At 46.1% G+C, this 20,531-nt stretch overlaps 2 protein-coding genes across 3 annotated transcripts; both read right to left on the bottom strand.

The window, feature by feature from the left end:
• Window positions 1-3,999: 3,999 nt before the first annotated feature.
• LOC111577613 (inositol monophosphatase 1-like) lies at window positions 4,000-11,662 on the bottom strand. 2 transcript variants are annotated; one of them, XM_023283962.3, is made up of 9 exons: window positions 11,533-11,662; window positions 6,658-6,736; window positions 6,370-6,503; window positions 5,729-5,833; window positions 4,965-5,010; window positions 4,779-4,887; window positions 4,498-4,606; window positions 4,275-4,426; window positions 4,000-4,205 (listed from the first exon to the last, which is right to left on the bottom strand). In XM_023283962.3, the coding sequence occupies exons 2-9, from the start codon at window positions 6,718-6,720 to the stop codon at window positions 4,078-4,080; spliced, it is 846 nt and encodes a 281-aa protein (XP_023139730.1). In that variant the 5' UTR covers window positions 6,721-6,736; window positions 11,533-11,662; the 3' UTR covers window positions 4,000-4,077. The 2 variants fall into 2 exon arrangements, with proteins under 2 accessions (XP_023139730.1, XP_023139731.1); XM_023283963.3 differs by having other exon boundaries at window positions 11,526-11,599.
• Window positions 11,663-14,902: 3,240 nt separating this feature from the next.
• LOC129347265 (inositol monophosphatase 1-like) lies at window positions 14,903-19,959 on the bottom strand. Its single transcript, XM_055014790.1, has 9 exons — window positions 19,832-19,959; window positions 18,872-18,960; window positions 18,266-18,399; window positions 17,844-17,948; window positions 17,331-17,376; window positions 16,502-16,610; window positions 16,250-16,358; window positions 15,185-15,336; window positions 14,903-15,097 (listed from the first exon to the last, which is right to left on the bottom strand). Exons 2-9 carry the CDS (start codon window positions 18,929-18,931, stop codon window positions 14,952-14,954), a joined length of 861 nt encoding a protein of 286 aa, XP_054870765.1. The 5' UTR covers window positions 18,932-18,960; window positions 19,832-19,959; the 3' UTR covers window positions 14,903-14,951.
• Window positions 19,960-20,531: the final 572 nt, after the last annotated feature.

The raw sequence follows: 20,531 nt of genomic DNA, 5'->3' as shown, positions 1-20,531 counted from the left end.
TTCGATCATTGGAAGACCCGCTCTACCACCTGAGCCACAGCCGCCCCACACATAACTCACACATAAAACAAATCTGTAGGACTTCCTTTTTCCACCTGAGAAATATTGTGAAAATCAGGAACATCCTGTCTCAGAGTGATGCAGAAAAACTAGTCCATGCATTTGTTACTTCTAGGCTTGACTACTGTAATTCCTTATTATCAGGTTGTCCCAATAGCTCTCTGAAACATCTACAGCTGATCCAAAACGCTGCAGCCAGAGTACTGACGGGAGTTAGCAAGAGATCATATTTCTCCTATACTGGTTTCTCTTCATTGGCTTCCTGTGAAATGTAGAATAGAATTCGAAATCCTTCTTCTGACATATAAAGTTCTTAACAATCAATCTCCATCATATCTTAAAGACCTGATAGTACCATATTATCCTAGCAGAACTCTTCGCTCTCAGACTGCAGGCTTACTTGTTGTTCCTAGCCCTCTGGCCTTGTTCAAAAACAACATCCATTCAGTTTGTTCATGGCCATTTTTGGCCACCCACATACTGAGTCTGTAATTTTTTAGATTTTTTATCTTTTTTGCTACTTTTACTGCATAAAGTTTTTAACTAACATCAGTTCGTATCATACATATAAAATATTCATTCCTTTTAAATTTTTTAACCCTTCAAATGCCAGTTTGTTTGTACAATGCGCTTGTTGAAAAACAACCTCAAAAGTGACCATTATCTATATTCCCAGTGCTACTTATTTTTCTTGTTTAATTAATAGCACAGTCTGAGATATGTAACTGATTAACAGCAACACTGTTTATGATGCATCATTATTTTTGAGCATAGAGGGCAAAAACAAAAAGACTCCCTCTCAGCCTATTCGTGGCCAAAAATGGCCACCCCCTGTTTGCATTCACAAAATGCTTTAAAATTAATATATATTAAAATATTTTTCCACTTTTACCAACTTGATTTTTTAAATTTGCATCAGTTCTGTCCATGAAAACCAAAATATCATTCAAATTCAGAATTTTAACCCTTTAAATGCCTGTTAGATAACATAATGCTAATGATTTATAAAGGGAGAAAAGCACAAAATCACTTTTTTAATAAAAATAATACATGCTGCCTGACTAATTTTCTAATCATAATTGAAGCTAAATGTTTGTCAATAATTAGCAGTATGAATGATTTTTATGCATCATTAATTTTTTTGTGGAGTGACACAAAAAAGAAGAAAAACTCCCACTCAGCATGTTCGTGGCCAAAAATGGCCACCTGCTGTTTTTACAAAATGCTGTAAAAAATACCACATATTATTATTATTTTCTACTTTCAACAGTTAAGTTTTTAAAATTAGAATCAGTCCTGACCATGAAATCCAAAATTTCATTAAGCTTCAAAACTTTTAACCCTTTAAATTTGATTTGAGAAACAAAGCAACAGTTGTTTACTTTGAACAACAACATGTATTTTCATAGTGAACAAGAGAACAAAAGCAGGGCGTGTGTGTGTGTGTGTGTGTGTGTGTGTGTGTGTGTGTGTGTGTGTGTGTGTGTGTGTGTGTGTGTGTGTGTATGTGTGGAGGCGGACACCCTCTCTATTTTTAAGACCAGGCTTAAAACCTTCCTTTTTGACAAATCTTATAGTTAGGACTGACTGGGGGACCCTGACGGGGTCAGCTGGAGTCTTCCTCTTGGACGTCCCTTAGTTCTGCCCCGAGTTCTGCTGCTACAGGCCTAGGCTGCTGGAGGACCTCTCTGGATGCACTGAGCCCTTCTCTAGCTACCATTATATTTAATATATATATACCATTATTGCATTACACTCACTCTGTTTCTCCCTGTGTCCTTTCTCCGAGTGTCCCTGATCCCAGAGCTGGATGCTTCAGATCTGTGGTGGTTCTCCCACCAACTGGCCTAATCTCCATCTGTGGGATGCTGCTGCTGCTGACCTTCCTCCAGCCCACTGCTTCCAGCTGCCCATTTCCATCAATCTACTCTGCATCACCCTCACTATACTTGATATGTTCATCTACTTACTGTTAGAATTTACTACCAGCTATACATGTAGTATATTTATGCCAGAGCCGTACATCATATCAGGAAACTAGGAATCAGTTTACATGTTAGCTTCTACTGTGTATGTATCATCTATCTGATCATACATGTATCCAACTGTGTGTTCTATGTTCCTTGGTCCCCACCCCCCCTATCTCTCTACCTCTTCTGTGCCTCTCTACCCTCCTTCCACCAGCAGATGGGTTCCCCCACATAAAGATCTGGGTTCTGCTCCAGGCTTCTTCCTGTTAAATGTGTTTTTCTGCCACTGTCTCCTTAGGGCTGCTCTGGGGGTTCATATGGGTTCTGGAAAGTGTCTTGAGACAATCTGACCTGTAATTTGTGCTATATAAATAAAACTGAATTGAATTGAATTGAATTGAATTGAATTGAATTGAATTAACACCACAACCAGGACTGTTTCGAGTGTTTCAGACAGACTTGCAGGAAAACACAGAAAATGACTTGCAGACTACAGCAGCTTCTTCTGAAGGAGCTCTCACAGGTCCTGAAGGTTCTGGAGGTCTCTGAGGTCCTGGAGAGGTTCTTACCAGGAGAAGAGTGAGGGAAAGACTTGCAGTAACTGACTGTAGGTTGGACTGGAACCCACTGGAACCCACTAGAACCCAGGACCAGGATCAGGACCTACAGCCTGTTTCTGGGTCGACCTGTGGAGCTTCATAATTCTTATTATTATTATGATTATTATTATTAATAATAATAATAATAATAATAATAATAATAATAATAATAATAATAATAATAATAATAATAATAATAATAATAATAATAATAATAATAATAATAATAATAATTAGCATCAAAGAAGTTGAGAAATTGTCAAAGTACAAAGATCTAGAAATTGAAGTTACAAGGATGTGGGGAATGAAGGTGACAACAATACCAGTCGTAACTGGAGCATTGGGCCTTATCAAGAAAGGACTGGAGGAGCGACTCCTGGAAATACCAGGAAAACCAACTACTGCAGAACTCCAGAAGATTGTTCTACTTGGAAGTGCCCATATAATTAGAAAAACGCTGTCCATTTCTTGAGCCCTGAAATCTCCCTAGGGTCATGGTTTGACTCCGGAATTTCAATGAGAAACTACAAAGCTAAAAGAAGCAGATAACGATAATAATAATAAACTGGTATCCGAACCTCTGTGATTCTGATTCAACAAGTGACAAAAAACTGAAGCTGAACATCATCCAGAAACACACACACGGGGACACAGTGTGTCTGTGTGTGTCTGTGTGTGTGTGTTACTGTGTGTGTGGTTTTTTTTTTCTTTGTGCGTGTTTCTGCTCTATTTCCAGCTGCAGACTGAATCATGTCAGATCAGAGTTTTTATTCCTGGGAGGTGAATTCAGTGCCTCAGCATCAAGAACACGATAAAAATAGGATCTAAACCTGAGAAATACTACAAGAAAAAGAAGTATATGAAGTACTACATGTAAAAATAGAAGTATATAAAGTACTATATGTAAAATAGAAGTATATGGAGGACTACAAGAAAAAGACAAGTATATGAAGTACAAAATGTAAAAATAGAAGTATATGAAGTAATATATGTAAAAGTAGAAGTATATGAAGTACTATATGTAAAAATAGAAGTATATGAAGTACTATATGTAAAAGTAGAAGTATATAAAGTACTACATGTAAAAATTGAAGTGTATAAAATACTACATGTAAAAATAGAAGTATAAATGGTGTATTTTTCTGTCCTCTGGTTCTAAATACTCGGCTCTTAGGCCGCCTGCAGGTTGCTGCTGGAACTGATCAATAATCCATAATCTACTCCGACAGTTCATCAATGAGGTGTAATCAGCAGATAAAGCTGCAGACTGTCCTGATGAGCTAAATAAAGAGGCTAGCGTGTTGAGGAGGACATGCTAACATGCTTAGTGTGGCTCTATGACCGCCTTCATCAACACTCGGACATGTCTGTGTTTTTATCACAAACTATTTATTACAAACTTTGCAAATGAAGCCTGAACTGTTTTTCCCAGCATGCTCTGCAGCTCTTCACTGATTGGGCAGCGGGGCATCGTCTCTGGGCGGCCTGAAGGGGGCGATCTCTCTGACCAGCCGCTGGGCGATGGTCCTGTTGTTGGCGGCGATGATCCTCCTGGACATCAGGTCTACTTCCCCCCCTGCACACAGACAGCCGTCAGAGACACACCTGGCAGGTAAACAGGAAGTGTTAGCGTCTGGACCGTTACCCTCCACATCCATCAGAACCCCTCCGGCCTCGGACACGATCAGCGACCCGGCAGCCACGTCCCAAACATGGGTCCCGATCTCGTAGTATGCCTCCACGCAGCCGGACGCCACCAGACACATGTTGATGGCTGCAGTTCCTGCTCCACGCAGCCTGCAGAGAAACACACATGATGACAGGAAACACCTTCACCTGGCTGCAGGTGTGCAGCAGCCCGCTGTTACCCGTGAACCGGGACGCTCAGGACGTTCTTCAGGCTGCAGAAGATCCTGTCGACGGCTTCGGGGGCTCTGCTGGATCCGAACTCTGTGGCCACGATGGACTGCTGGATGTCTGAGGAGAACAACAGCAGGTTCTTTAGGAGAACGCTTCGTGTTCTCAGAACAACGTCTGATCTCCAGGTCCGTCTAATCATCTTAACTGTCTTCAAAGAGGTGAGACCCTGAATTCAGCTGAACCTGTCCTGATGTGTTATTGATTGGTAAAGAAGTTATTGATTATGGACCTTTCTGCTCAGAAACCTCCAGCGGTTGTCCGTTGCAGAACGCTCCCTTCCCCCTCCTGGCGGTGAACATCTTGTCTTCCAGACAGCTGTAGACGACACCAAACTCCACCTGAAGGAGCAGGAAGGTGGAAGCATCTCACATTGGAGCAGGACCAGCAGCTTCTACACCTTTTCACCTGATCTCACCTGTTTGTTGACGGAGAACCCGATGGAAACCGCAACAAAAGGAAACCTGTTCAAAGACAAACGGATCAATAATCAGCTGGTGTTCAATCAATAAATCACTCATTGATCGATGATGTCAGATGAAGACATTTTAACTACATGCACATCACACTGAGTTCCACCAGGAACTAAGTCCTCCTGAACCTCCTCAGTCTTCAACTGGTTGGAGGTCATTAACCTCCACATTCGTCTTTATCATGGTGCCCATTGCTGCTAAACCCATCCAGTTCCTGGTGATTGTAGGAGCTTCAGGAGGAACCGGGACTTCTTTGGAAGACGTTTCTTGAAACGTCTTTCAGAGAAGTCGATTTAAAGGTGGAACATTTCAGGTCACGACCCTCCTCTTTAGTCTTTGCCATGGTGCCCGCTGCTGCTAAACTACCACAGTGCTCTCTGCTTTAACCTCTTCTGGTCTCTACAGGATTAAACAGGAAGAGGCTCCACCTGCTGGAACAATCAGGAACTACAGCTGAGCTACATCTATGACATCACCACCTTCTGCTGCCTGATTGGTTCATATGTTTTTAGTTGATTAAATTATTAATCATCAGCGTCTGTACATGGACGTTCCTGAAGGTCAGAGTGAGTTTAATGAGCTCTGATGTTTCAGGAAGTCAGTTTGTGTTTCAGAATAAAGTGTTCACCTGCAGAAGAACCTGAGAGGATCTCCAGGATCAGAGGAACCTGAGCTCACCACCATGATGAAGGTCCAAAATAAAACTCACGCATGAACAAAGTTGGTAGTTCCATCGATGGGGTCGATGATCCAGGTGGGACAGTCGGTCAGAACACAGGACTCACCTGCAGCCACAGACTCCTCCCCGATGAACCTGGAGGACAAGCAGACCAGAAGGACATGAGTCAACACATTCTCCTGACGTTCCTCTGGTGTCTGCTTTGGATCTGGTCAGGGGAGAACCTGGACAGAAAACTCCAGATCTCCTCCAGATACTGGAACCTGAAGACCAGCAGAAGGAACGCTGATGGAACCTCAGCTGGGTGTTTCCTCAGAGGGAGGCTAGAAGATGAGCTGAGGTTTAGGATCAGAGGAACGACTTCCTGTAGACCAGCAGGAGGACAGACTTTACTGCTGCATCACAGAGGAATCAGGAGGATTTGAACTCTGAAGACGTTGTTCAGGATGGATGCTGACTTTTAAACTCACCTGTTCACCTGGATTTAACGTCACTCTGCTGCTCTTCTGATTATTTTACACTTCTGAAGTGAAAATATTCATAAATTTATAAAAAATGATTCTGAGAAATGTTCTGCTCCTCACTGTCGAAACCTTCAGCTCTTCTTCAGTGACAGTATTGATCTGTGACCAATAATCAATAGCATGCAGTGAGGAGGTGGAGCTTCCTACCTGTGTGTGGGGAATTTCTCCTTCACTGATTGGATGATGAGCTGCTCCACCTTCTGGTCCGTCTGAGTCACCAAGTCAACCGATGAACTCTTCGTCATCACCGCCCTGTCGTCCAACAGAGCCTCCCGCACCACCTGATCAATACAGAAACCAATCACCTGATCAATACAGAAACCGATCACCTGATCAATACAGAAACCAATCACCTGATCAATACAGAAACCGATCATTTGATCAATACCGATATCAATAACCTGATCAATACGCATCGATAGGTTCCTCACTAACCTCTCCGGCTCGTCGTGCGATGGCGACAGCGTGATCCATGGAGCTCTGCCATTGGTCGGCCATGTTGGAGCAGAAAGTTCTGGAAGAGACAAACACACACACACACACACACACAATCATTTTAACTGTAACTCTCTCCATCCCTTCCATCTCTCCAGCGTCTAACACTCTCTAACTGGTGAATAAATCCTCTCCCATGGTGCTCCTCAGGGTTCTCTTCTCAGCCTCTCCATCCTCTACATGTTCCTCCTTGATCTATCATCATCACATCCAGCTCTACACCTCCACCAAACCATCACCACCGTCACCAACGGCTTCACAGAAATAAAGTCATGGCTTTAAACAAAGAAGAAGCCATCACCATTGGTCCAAATCCTCCCACAACTTCTCCCTCACCATGGGGGCTCCACTCGACTCATGTCCCTCACATCAGGAATCATCATCTTCTCCTTCAGCCAACACATCAAGAACATCACTAAAACATCTTCTACCACCTTGAGAACATGGCTGGTCTCTTTATCAGACATACTAAACCAGGCATGTCCACATCCAGTCCTCTGTCTCTGTTATAAAGCAGGACTTGTGGCTGCCAGTATGTGACCAGGTATTAATACACAGTTAAATAAACTGTTTTAGGTTCCACCAGCAGGTGGCAGTGTGACCCATTCTGACCATAAGCTGTATAGAATGGACACCAGCAGTAGAGAGTCTCTGTGATGTCTATAGTCCAGTCCGTCTCTGAACCTTCAGAAATGGAGACTGTTGAGTCTGTTAATTATGGGATGTCTCTTTATACAGAGAGAAGTGCTAATCTGTCCACTCGACTCTCTGATCCCTCCTCTTAAAGTTTATGGAAACATTTCATTTTGTACTAAATGAAAAATGTGTCGTTTGCAATGAAATTTCCATCAAATAGCCACGTTGCATTTGATTTTAATGGTTCAGAGAATGTCTGATGGTTGGACCTCATGCATGCTGACCTCATCAGATCTGGTCCTCTTTGAAAAAGTTTGGACGCCCCTGGTCCATGCTGTCCCCCCACTCCCACTCTGTGATCAGCCGTCCTTCACAACCTCCACTGGATCTCTGACCTCCAGAAAGTCCACTTCAAGATCCTCCTCAGCTCCTACAGAGCTCTCCATAACCAGACCACATCCTGAACCAGGTCCTCCTCCATCTAGACCAGGTCCTAATCCATCTGGACCACATCCTGGACCAGTCCTCCTTTCTCCACTGCATTCTTTTTATTTCTACCTAAATATTTAGTTCTTTTCTTCACAGTAAAGAATTTTAGAAGTATTATTATTATTATTATTATTATTATTATTATTATTATTATTATTATTGTTGTTGTTGTAATTATTATTGTTATTGTTGTTATTCTCCTTATTATTGACTGACTGATTATCTGAGCACCTGTCTGATCAATAGCCTGAGCTGACCACCTGGCTCTAATCTTCACCAGGATCTTCAGCAGATCTGTGGACCTCTGTGAAGTTCTCTACATTCAGACATTCCACCATCATCCTGGCTCCCCAGAAACCCTGAACCCTACAGACCAGCAGCTCTGACATCTGTGGTCCTGAAGTCCTTCTAGAGACGGTGTTGAACCAGCTGAAGACCATAGTAGGACTCTGCTGGACCTCTTGCAGTTTACTTATGGAGCAAACAGGTCAGTCTGGGGCTGGACCACATCCTGCAGCCTCTAGATGTTCCTGGAGTTATCAAGGATCTTATTTATGGATTTTATCTCAGCTTTCAACTCCATCGTCCCTGAAATCCTCTCCGCCAGACTCTCAGTGGATCTCCAGCTTCCTAACAGACAGGAGGCAGCAGGTGAGGCTGGGAGATGTCTCCTCATCCACCTGACTGTCAGCTCTAGCACCCCCCATGTCCTGTCTCCACCAACCACTGCACCTCCAAGCTCCTCCAGCTGGTGAACTCCTCAAGTTTAACAACACAACAGTCATCGTCCTGATCCAGGACCGGTCTGCTCATCAGCTGGAGATCTGGAACAGCTGGAGGCCTGGAGCAGCCAGAACAACCTGGAGCTGAACACCTCCAGACTGAGGAGATGATGGAGGACTTCAGGAGATGATGGAGGACTTCAGGCTCTCAGGAGCTGCAGTGGAAGAAGAACATCTTCCATCCTGAAAAGGTTCAGCAGAGGATGGAGTTCCTGCCACAGACTGAACACCACCAGCTGATGGAACATGAACTGGACTACATCAGATCATCTCAGACCACGGGAAAATCTTTACAGCTACATTTATTAAACAAGCCACTGTATGCTGATGTCACTATTATTATCATTAGTACAGATGGTCAGTGCTGCTCTGACAGATGTTTGCTGCTGGAACACTGAATTTCTCCTGATGTGGGGAATAATAAAGGATCATCTGATCTGATCTGAGGAGAACCATCCTGCAGGAGCTGCTGATCCAGTTCTACCTGGAGTCACTGAATCTGTCTTGAGCACATCTGGATCCTCACAGCTGGACAGGAACAGACTACAGAGAACATCATCGGAGCCCTCCATCCAGGAACCGTTCTCCACTAGAACGAGGTAGAGGAACATCAGAGGCCCACTCACCCTGGATATAAACTGTTCCTCCCCTCCCCTCTGGAAGCGCGACAGAGTCCTGAACACAGAAACAGTTTATTCCCCCCATCCACTACCTGATAACCACCTCCTGATAACCACCTCCTGATAACCACCTCCTGATAACCACCTTCTGATAACCACCTCCTGATAACCACCTCCTGATAACCACCTCCTGATAACCACCTTCTGATAACCACCTCCTGATAACCACCTCCTGATAACCACCTCCTGATAACCACCTCCTGATAACCAGCTCCTGATAACCATCTCCTGATAACCATCTCCTGATAACCAGCTCCTGATAACCATCTCCTGATAACCATCTCCTGATAACCACCACCTGATAACCATCACCTGATAACCACCTCCTGATAACCACCTCCTGATAACCACCTCCTGATAACCATCACCTGAAAACCACCTCCTGATAACCACCTCCTGATAACCACCTCCTGATAACCATCTCCTGATAACCATCTCCTGATAACCAGCTCCTGATAACCATCTCCTGATAACCATCTCCTGATAACCATCACCTGATAACGACCTCCTGATAACCACCTCCTGATAACCAGCTTCTGATAACCACCTTCTGATAACCACCTCCTGATAACCAGCTTCTGATAACCAGCTTCTGATAACCACCTCCTGATAACCACCTCCTGATAACCAGCTTCTGATAACCACCTCCTGATAACCACCTTCTGATAACCAGCTTCTGATAACCACCTCCTGATAACCACCTCCTGATAACCATCACCTGAAAACCACCTCCTGATAACCACCTCCTGATAACCACCTCCTGATAACCATCTCCTGATAACCATCTCCTGATAACCAGCTCCTGATAACCATCTCCTGATAACCATCACCTGATAACGACCTCCTGATAACCATCTCCTGATAACCAGCTTCTGATAACCACCTCCTGATAACCATCTCCTGATAACCATCTCCTGATAACCAGCTTCTGATAACCACCTCCTGATAACCACCTTCTGATAACCACCTCCTGATAACCAGCTTCTGATAACCAGCTTCTGATAACCACCTCCTGATAACCATCTCCTGATAACCAGCTTCTGATAACCAGCTTCTGATAACCAGCTTCTGATAACCACCTCCTGATAACCAGCTTCTGATAACCACCTTCTGATAACCACCTTCTGATAACCACCTCCTGATAACCAGCTTCTGATAACCACCTTCTGATAACCACCTTCTGATAACCATCACCTGAAAACCACCTCCTGATAACCACCTCCTGATAACCAGCTTCTGATAACCACCTCCTGATAACCACCTCCTGATAACCATCACCTGAAAACCACCTCCTGATAACCACCTCCTGATAACCACCTCCTGATAACCATCTCCTGATAACCATCTCCTGATAACCAGCTCCTGATAACCATCTCCTGATAACCATCACCTGATAACGACCTCCTGATAACCATCTCCTGATAACCAGCTTCTGATAACCACCTCCTGATAACCATCTCCTGATAACCATCTCCTGATAACCAGCTTCTGATAACCAGCTTCTGATAACCACCTCCTGATAACCATCTCCTGATAACCAGCTTCTGATAACCAGCTTCTGATAACCAGCTTCTGATAACCACCTCCTGATAACCACCTCCTGATAACCAGCTTCTGATAACCACCTTCTGATAACCACCTCCTGATAACCAGCTTCTGATAACCACCTTCTGATAACCACCTTCTGATAACCACCTTCTGATAACCACCTCCTGATAACCACCTCCTGATAACCATCTCCTGATAACCAGCTCCGTCCTCCTGTCCAGCAGACAGCCTTCCAGTGGACATGTTCAGTACTGTCTCTGTTTTCTGCACTACTGTTCATATAATCCTGTCCAGCTGAACATTTCTGTATATCCTGAGTTATATTTCATTTTATTACTATTTTTTTCTTCTTCCTCTTTCTGTAGTTTATTTTTCTCTTCCACATTCCCAGGGTGTGTTCGTATTTAGCCATTAAAGCTGATTCTGATAATCAATAATCAGCAGCTTCACTCTGTTTACAAACACTGAACTATTATCGATCGATATGGATATCTGATTATTGATTACTGATGAGCCGCAGATCGAACGGTACGTGATGACGTGAGGCAAAGCCGTGACGTATCGCGTCCTCCGTCTGAAGTAACGGAGCCTTAAAACGGAAGTTTCCGAAGAAGACATCAAGTAAACAACAAACAGCGGTAAACAAAGAGAAGAGAAGGAGGTCAGTCCGGACCTCTCACCTGCCACAGGTCACTGTTCTTCCTTCCTTCCTTTCTTCTTCTTCTTCTTCTTCTTCTTCTTCTTCTTCTTCTTCTTCTTCTTCTTCTTCTTCTTCTTCTTCTTCTTCTTCTTCTTCTTCTTCTTCTTCTTCTTCTTCTTCTTCTTCTTCTTCTTCTTCTTCTTCTTCTTCTTCTTCTTCTTCGCTGAGCGCTGCTGCCTCCTGCTGGACGAAGAATGGAACTTCACTGAATTAACCATAGACTATAGATCAGTGGTTCTTAACCTTGTTGGAGGTACTGAACCCCACCAGTTTCATATGCGCATTCACTGAACCCTTCTTTATTGAAAAATAAAATAAGGTTTTTTTCAAATTCAAGACATAGTTATGTGTTTTACTGGTGCACAAAATGAACCGTGCATTAACATCACTTGTGTTCTTGTATTCCCCATCTCCATGCAGCTTAAGGAAGTGTTCCTTTAGTTTTGCCAGTGCTAGACTACAATTGCTTAACTTGGCATTGCAAATCATGCAGATAGGACTCTGACTCCCATCACGTTCCGTTATACATGTGAATCCATGTTGTACATATTCGTCCGACCACTTTCTTTTTTTGCTCAACATAGTTAGTATGGATTAAAATATCAAGAAAGAAATCACACAACGTACCATCATGACAGTCACAAGTCGATTACTGAGCACACCAAATTCCCTGCAGCACAGATTGACCAAGCAATGTAACGTGATCACATGCAGCCAGTGATGGCCAAGCAGGGTGTGTCATCACCAATCATATGAGTCGACTGTGTCTTGACCTCCGTAGAACCCCTGAGACTGACTCACCGAACCCCTAGGGTTCGATCAAACCCAGGTTAAGAACCACTGCTATAGATAGAATCTGTGTGTATCTGAGCGTCTGCAGGTGAATTATTGTAGGAGTATGATTGAGAGCATTCTGTGCTGCTGCAGCACAGTCTGGTTTTCCAGCTGGAAACAGAAGGGACTTGGCCAGTGTTGTAAAAACTGCCTGGTGGATTGTGGGAGCACAGCTTCCCAGCCTGGACTCTGTCTATGCTAGCAGTCTGAGGAAAAAGGCCAGCAGCATCACCAGAGATCCCACCATCCTGGACACAGACTGTTAGTCCTCCTTCCATCAGGGAAAAGGTTGTGGTCATTAAAAACAAAAACCAGCAGACTGGAACAGCTTCTTCCCCAGAGCTGTGGCTGCCATCACACCCCCCACCTACTGCCCCACCATCACACCCCCCACCTACTGCCCCACCATCACACCCCCCACCTACTGCCCCACCATCACACCCCCCACCTACTGCCCCACCATCACACCCCCCACCTACTGCCCCACCATCACACCCCCCACCTACTGCCCCACCATCACACCCTCCACCTACTGCCCCACCATCACACCCCCCACCTACTGCCCCACCATCACACCCCCCACCTACTGCCCCACCATCACACCCTCCACCTACTGCCCCACCATCACACCCCCCACCTACTGCCCCACCATCACACTCCCGACCTATTGCCCCACCATCACACCCCCCACCTACTGCCCCACCATCACACCCCCCACCTACTGCCCCACCATCACACCCCCCACCTACTGCCCCACCATCACACCCCTCACCTACTGCCCCACCATCACACCCCCCACCTACTGCCCCACCATCACACCCCCCACCTACTGCCCCACCATCACACCCCCCACCTACTGCCCCACCATCACACCCCCCACCTACTGCCCCACCATCACACCCTCCACCTACTGCCCCACCATCACACCCCCCACCTACTGCCCCACCATCACACCCCCCACCTACTGCCCCACCATCACACCCCCCACCTACTGCCCCACCATCACACCCTCCACCTACTGCCCCACCATCACACCCCCCACCTACTGCCCCACCATCACACCCCCCACCTACTGCCCCACCATCACACCCCCCACCTACTGCCCCACCATCACACCCCCCACCTACTGCCCCACCATCACACCCTCCACCTACTGCCCCACCATCACACCCCCCACCTATTGCCCCACCATCACACTCCCGACCTATTGCCCCACCATCACACCCCCCACCTACTGCCCCACCATCACACCCTCCACCTACTGCCCCACCATCACACCCCCCACCTATTGCCCCACCATCACACTCCCGACCTATTGCCCCACCATCACACCCCCCACCTACTGCCCCACCATCACACCCTCCACCTACTGCCCCACCATCACACCCCCCACCTATTGCCCCACCATCACACTCCCGACCTATTGCCCCACCATCACACCCTCCACCTACTGCCCCACCATCACACCCCCCACCTATTGCCCCACCATCACACTCCCGACCTATTGCCCCACCATCACACCCCCCACCTATTGCCCCACCATCACACTCCCGACCTATTGCCCCACCATCACACCCTCCACCTACTGCCCCACCATCACACCCCCCACCTATTGCCCCACCATCACACTCCCGACCTATTGCCCCACCATCACACCCCCCACCTACTGCCCCACCATCACACCCCCCACCTACTGCCCCACCATCACACCCCTCACCTACTGCCCCACCATCACACCCCCCACCTATTGCCCCACCATCACACTCCCGACCTATTGCCCCACCATCACACCCCCCACCTACTGCCCCACCATCACACCCCCCACCTACTGCCCCACCATCACACCCCCCCACCTACTGCCCCACCATCACACCCTCCACCTACTGCCCCACCATCACACCCTCCACCTACTGCCCCACCATCACACCCTCCACCTACTGCCCCACCTACTGCCCCACCATCACACCCTCCACCTACTGCCCCACCGTCCAGACATTCCCCCCCTCCTGGTTCATCTGTGCAATAAGAACTCTATTTTATTCCTTCAACACTCGACCCCTTTATCAACACGGACCACTTTACCTGTATATAGTACTTTGATTCTTTTAATTTTTTTAAGAGTATTTTTACCTATTTTTATTCTTATTTGCACTGCTACTAATTGTCATGGTCTTCAAGACAAATTTCTTTACTTCTGCACGATGATAATAAAATCTCTTTATCTTATTGCGGATTTATTTATTATGTATTTATTATTTATTCGAACCCGGCTGAGAGGACCTAAATAAACAGAGTTTAATCTACAAACAAACTGAGTTGTTCTCCAGAGAACTGAACACTGCACCTAAATAAAGCCCAGCGAGCCTCATAGACTCACCTGAGTGTCACCTGTTCAGGAGCTGCATGTTTAAACATTCCAGCCTTTATTCCATTATTGTCTACACGCCTGAAATATGAAACCTGATGTTTTCCCCCAGTGTGAGCCATGCCAAGAAATCACAAAAACATCACATCAGTTTACAGGCTTGATTAGTTTTATCACATTTCCTGTCAGGTGACCTGCAGTCAGTTTACACCTGTCGCTCCACACCCACAGTTGTCCTCGTCGTCACGACAACAGGGGAAGGCCTGGATCACCTGAGCGATGCGATCAGCCACAGCGGCGGAGCTGGCGGCGATGACTCTCCTCGACATCATGTCAAACTCCGAGCCTGAGGACACACGGACCAATTAGGGGAGGCCCCGGCCCCACAGGTACACACAGGTGACACATGACTTCACACATCGCACACACACACCGTCCGTGTCCATGACAACGCCTCCAGCTTCCTGCACAATAATGGCGGAGGCAGCGATGTCCCAGCAGTGCATCCCGATGTGGTAGTAGGCGTCAGCTCCACCTGTGGCCACCTGACACATGTCAACTGCTGCTGTCCCCAAAGCACGCACGCTACAACACAGGAAGAACACGTCAGTGACACGCCAACTACACGCCATCAACATGCTAACCACACGCTAACAACACAACGACAACACGCCAAGCACACAACAACAAGCCAATAACACATCAACAACATGCCAACAACACGTTAACAACACGCCAATACCATGTCAACAACACGCCAACAATACATTAACATCACGTCAACTACACATCAACAACATGCCAACAACATGTCATGGGTTTTGGACATCCAGTTGACGTCATGGTTCCAGGTTTCAAACATCTGCACTGCAAAGTGATCAGAGAACACAAACAGTAAAGTACAGGAACATGTTTCATGTTCAGTGACAGAAGTTCCAATCACGTTTCCACAGTTTTCTTTCTGCTCCACTCTTAATGTGTTTTTAAGCAGAAATTAATTTTTGATGATCCACATGAACTCAGATGTTCTTTCAGGCTGATGGACTGTGTTTTGGTGGAACCATCAGGATGTTTTCTACTAGAGCCTACAGGCTGTTCTAGGGTAATGTAACCTGTAGAACCTCTTTCAGGGAGTTTTCAGGGTAGAATAAAGTTCCTCCTCCATGGTCGGTTCTCCTGAGGAACCCTGAAGCACTGCTGTGTGGGTCTAGATTCTGATTGGTTAAACTCAGTGAGGACAACGTGTTCTCTGTCCTCTCTAAAATTACTGTCAACAACATAAAGATCTCAAGATGTTCTAACAGAACAAACCTCCATTGTTATGGTTCCTACATAGAACTGGAGTTATACATCCAAGAACTGTTTGTTTTGGTCTCTGAGTTAATGTTGAAGCTGTTGGATCTACAGTGGAACCAGAAAGAATCAAAGGACAATCTTCAAAACGTTCCTGCAGTGGAACGGTTCCTACATTTCGGCCCACAGAGTTCCGTGTTCTTACCCGTGCACAGGGAACTGGAGCAGTCTGCGGATGTTGGAGGTCATGGTGGACAGAGCGACATCATCACGCTCAGCCCCAATCTCCGTCACCACCACACACCTGCTGATGTCTGATTGGAGGAGAAACAACAAACATACGTCCACCTTAAAGTCTCTGTTCACCATCAGCAGATGAGAACCAACTGACATGATGTCATGTGTGATGTAACACGTGTGATGTAACACATGTGTGATGTAACACGTGTGATGTCACCTTGCTGTCCGGAGGCGTGCAGCGGTTCTCCGTTGAGGAACGCTCCTCCTCCTCTCTGAGCGTAGAACAGTTTGTCCTCCACACAGCTGTACACGATCCCAAACTGGGTCTGACAGGTGACAGGTGTACTGACTGACAGGTGACAGGTGTACTGACTGACAGGTGACAGTGTAATAGAAAATTTATTATCTACAAGCATTATTGCTTACTAATTATATGAAAACATATATTATGTGCAACAATACAATATGTGCTACTTAGTACATGCAGTCATAACCTTTTGATATTTATAGCCTTTGATACTTGTAACCTTTTGATAACCTTGTTAAGCTGCTTGTGTCTGATAACCTCTCAAGACACTCCATAAGGTAGAGAATGCACGAAAGGAAAGTACCGGTTGTGCAAGATAGACATGTTACCTTTGATTGAACCTGTCTAGACCCTATATCTCAATTTATTCCGTCTACAGGTGTTAAAACCAATATAGCATTTCTACGAAACAATACAATAGGACATTTTGCACCTGTGTCTCCATCAGTTATTTTTGTATTTGCTGAAGATGCTTTCACCCCTGCTGGGTTTTCCCCCACATGTGTTACTATGGATACACATATACAACAATGCTAAAGAATGGTATAAAAATAGTTGCCTCCCTCAGAGACTTCGTACTCTCCCATAGACTGCTCTGCACTCTGTGATTTTGTGCCTTTGAAGCTTCAAATAAAACATAGACAACTTGTGATTCTTAATAGACTTATTTCTTCAACTTGAACAACTGATAAAGAATTTTTCCACAACAACAGGTGTACTGACTGATAGGTGAGCTTACCTGTCTGTTGACAGTGAAGGCGATGGAAATGGCCACAAATGGAAACCTGTGAGTTGAGATGAGAGCAGAAGGTTCTGGGTTTGATTCCAGATCCAGTAGACGAACCGTTTGAACATCACTTCAACACAATGGAACCGTTTCATTCTTCAGAACCTTCGTGTTTGTCTACATGAAGATTACATTTTAGTGAAAGTGGTCAAACGCTGCTAGACGCGTTGGAACTGTGTTCTGTTGGTAGAACTGTTCTCCTCTAATCAGAAGGTTGCAGGTTCCATATCAGCTTTCTCCCAAACATTTACAACTGCAAGCTGCAGCAACTTCTTGCAATCACACCTGCAATCACCTGTAATCTCTCATTAGCTATTGTTATCTCACTCTTCATTTGCAGCGCTACTAGCAGATCAAAGTTTTGCTGATTTTGTGTAATATGACACCTGTCCTGTTCTGTGCAGTGACGTGTAAACAGGTGAAACCACCTGTGTGTGACATCACAGTGTGGGTGGAGCCACTCACCTGTGGACAAAATTCACCGTGCCATCGATGGGGTCGATGATCCAGGTGGGACTGTCAGTCAGCTCCAGATGTTCACCTGCAGCCACAGACTCCTCCCCGATGAACCTGAGGGGTAGAACACAGATCACAGTCTGCTGGTTCTCCTGAGAACCAACAGAACTAAAACAGAATGAGAGCATATGTTCTACTTCATCAAGAAAATGAAGAAATGATGTTGATTATAAAATGAAAGAAAAGCAGAGGAAGAACAGAAAAGTGATGACAGTAAAACAGAATAGAACCTGTACTGAGGGTTCCTACAGTAGAACGTGGTAGAACAGAGTGGAGCCTGTGCTGAGGGTTCCTACAGTAGAACGTGGTAGAACAGAGTGGAACCTGTGCTGAGGGTTCCAACAGTAGAACGTGGTAGAACAGAGTGGAACCTGTGCTGAGGGTAGCGGTTCCTGATGGCGGAGATGAGGATCTTCTCGACTCTCTGATCCGTTTCTGTCACCAGATCCGCAGGAGAACTTTTCAGCTTCACCTCTTTGTGCTGCTGAAACGCTGACAGAACCACCTGAGGAACCACCAGAGAACCACACTGAACGGAACGATGCAAGTCATTAATGACAAACTCAGACGTTTGATGGTTACAGAAACACAGAAATGAGACATGAAGTCAACAGACCTCAGACTGCAGGAGAACACACAGGTGTGTGTCAGGTGTGTGTGCACCTGATGTTCATGACATTCCAGAATATTTTTTTTATCAAAGTGACCCCTCTCTGAACCTAAATGACATCATCAGCTGTGCCTGGAGCTGATTGGACACCTACAGCAGCTGCTGGGCTACTGACTGGTTGACACTTGTGACTGCCGAGTCAGCACTCACACCTAGAACACCTGGTCCAATCAAACTGCTGCTTTGGCGTCCAGCCGGCAGTCCATTTGATTGGTTGGGACAGGTTGGCCCTCTGATTGGACCCCCCTCACCCCTCCCCAGTGACCTGTCTCAGTGCTGCGTTCTCATTGGTCGCCATGACTCCTACCTCACTAGCCTGTTTAGCGATGGAGATCCCAAAGTTCAGACAGTCGGTCCAGTCGGCCATGATGAGAAAATGTGACCGAGTAACGCCTCCTGTCAGAGAACAGAGATGTCAGAGGACAGGAACCCAAGGAGAACTCAGCGGGAGATCAGAGGAACCCGCAGGAAGAGAAAAAGGTTCCAAAAGACGAAGAAAAACAACAAAACAACAAGAAAAACAAGGAAAAGGATGGAAGAGAAAGACTAGAACCTGTAGAACCAGCAGCGGTAGAACCTGTAGAACCAGCAGCAGTAGAACCTGTAGAACCAGCAACAATATAACCTGTGGAACCAGGAGCAGTAGAACAAGCAGCAGTAAAACCTATGGAACTAGCAGCGGTAGAACCTGTAGAACCAGGAGCAGTGGAACAAGCAGTAGTAGAACCTATAGAACTAGCAGTGGTAGAACCTGTAGAACCAGCAGTGGTAGAACCAGCAGCAGTAGAACCTGTAGAACTAGCAAGGTAGAACCTGTGGAACCAGCAGCAGTAGAACCTGTAGAACCAGCAGCGGTAGAACCTGTGGAACCAGCAGCGGTAGAACTGCAGCAGTAGAACCTGTGGAACCAGCAACAGTAGAACCAGCAGCGGTAGAACCTGTAGAACCAGCAGCGGTAGAACCTGTGGAACCAGCAGCAGTAGAACCACCAGCAGTAGAACCTGTAGAACCAGCAGCAGTAGAACCTGTGGAACCAGCAGCAGTAGAACCAGCAGTGGTAGAACCGCAGCAGTAGAACCTGTGGAACCAGCAACAGTAGAACCAGCAGCGGTAGAACCTGTAGAACCAGCAGCAGTAGAACCTGTAGAACCAGCAGCGGTAGAACCTGTAGAACCAGCAGTGGTAGAACCAGCAGCGGTAGAACCTGTAGAACCGGCAGTGGTAGAACCAGCAGCAGTAGAACCTGTAGAACTAGCAGAGGTAGAACCTGTGGAACCAGCAGCAGTAGAACCAGCAGCAGTAGAACCTGTAGAACCAGCAGTGGTAGAACCGGAGCAGTAGAACCTGTGGAACCAGCAACAGTAGAACCAGCAGCGGTAGAACCAGTAGAACCGGCAGTAGTGTCCTGGGGGGAACGAGTTTCTGAAGAACCTTCTGAAGTCCTCTGAATATTTTTTCTTTTATACAACAATCAGCCAATCAGAGCTCTGCAACACAGCCAGCCAATGACAGCACAGCTGGAGTGTGAGGCTCCGCCCCTTCACAGCAGGAGAGTCTGTATTAGCTTCAGAACCGTAGGAGGACCTGAAACAGAGCGATCCAGAAGGCGTGGATGAGACGTTCCATCAGAACTGTTCTATCTGCTCTAAACTGGAAACATGAACTTCATCAACCAACACAGAATTCAGTTGATGGAGTTCTGCATTAGAACCTCCAGAGTTTGAACCCTTCATCAAGTTCACATCTCAGGACCTCCTGTTTCCAACATTCTAATCTGCGGTAAGAACAAACCTTCATTCAGCCGGTTCTCCGTCTGTTCTTTCATGGAGTCACGTAGAACCCACAGACGCTGTTTGACTTCAGATTGGATCTGAATGGAACGTGGTTCTCTGTTTGTCTGGGAGACATCAGTACGATCATTCTGATTGGCCGGTTCAGAACTCTGCTCTGATTGGCTGATCACACAG

The sequence above is a fragment of the Amphiprion ocellaris genome, chromosome 10 (genome assembly GCF_022539595.1).
Source record: "Amphiprion ocellaris isolate individual 3 ecotype Okinawa chromosome 10, ASM2253959v1, whole genome shotgun sequence".
NCBI lineage: Eukaryota > Metazoa > Chordata > Actinopteri > Pomacentridae > Amphiprion > Amphiprion ocellaris.
Note: the sequence above shows the minus strand (reverse complement) of the source record. Positions and strands in the feature narration are given on the sequence as shown.

Excerpts from the sequence above, each read along its gene's own strand:
- LOC129347265 (XM_055014790.1), bottom strand. The coding sequence starts at position 18,931 with ATGGCCGACTGGACCGACTGTCTGAACTTTGGGATCTCCATCGCTAAA. Across the intron at positions 16,359-16,501 it reads GCACGCCTCCGGACAGCAAG|ACATCAGCAGGTGTGTGGTG; the intron begins GTGACATCACAC and ends TCCTCCAATCAG. Across the intron at positions 15,337-16,249 it reads CTCCAGTTCCCTGTGCACGG|CGTGCGTGCTTTGGGGACAG; the intron begins GTAAGAACACGG and ends CCTGTGTTGTAG.
- LOC111577613 (XM_023283962.3), bottom strand. The coding sequence starts at position 6,720 with ATGGCCGACCAATGGCAGAGCTCCATGGATCACGCTGTCGCCATCGCA. Across the intron at positions 5,834-6,369 it reads GAGAAATTCCCCACACACAG|GTTCATCGGGGAGGAGTCTG; the intron begins GTAGGAAGCTCC and ends CTTGTCCTCCAG. Across the intron at positions 4,888-4,964 it reads GGTTCTCCGTCAACAAACAG|GTGGAGTTTGGTGTCGTCTA; the intron begins GTGAGATCAGGT and ends CTGCTCCTTCAG.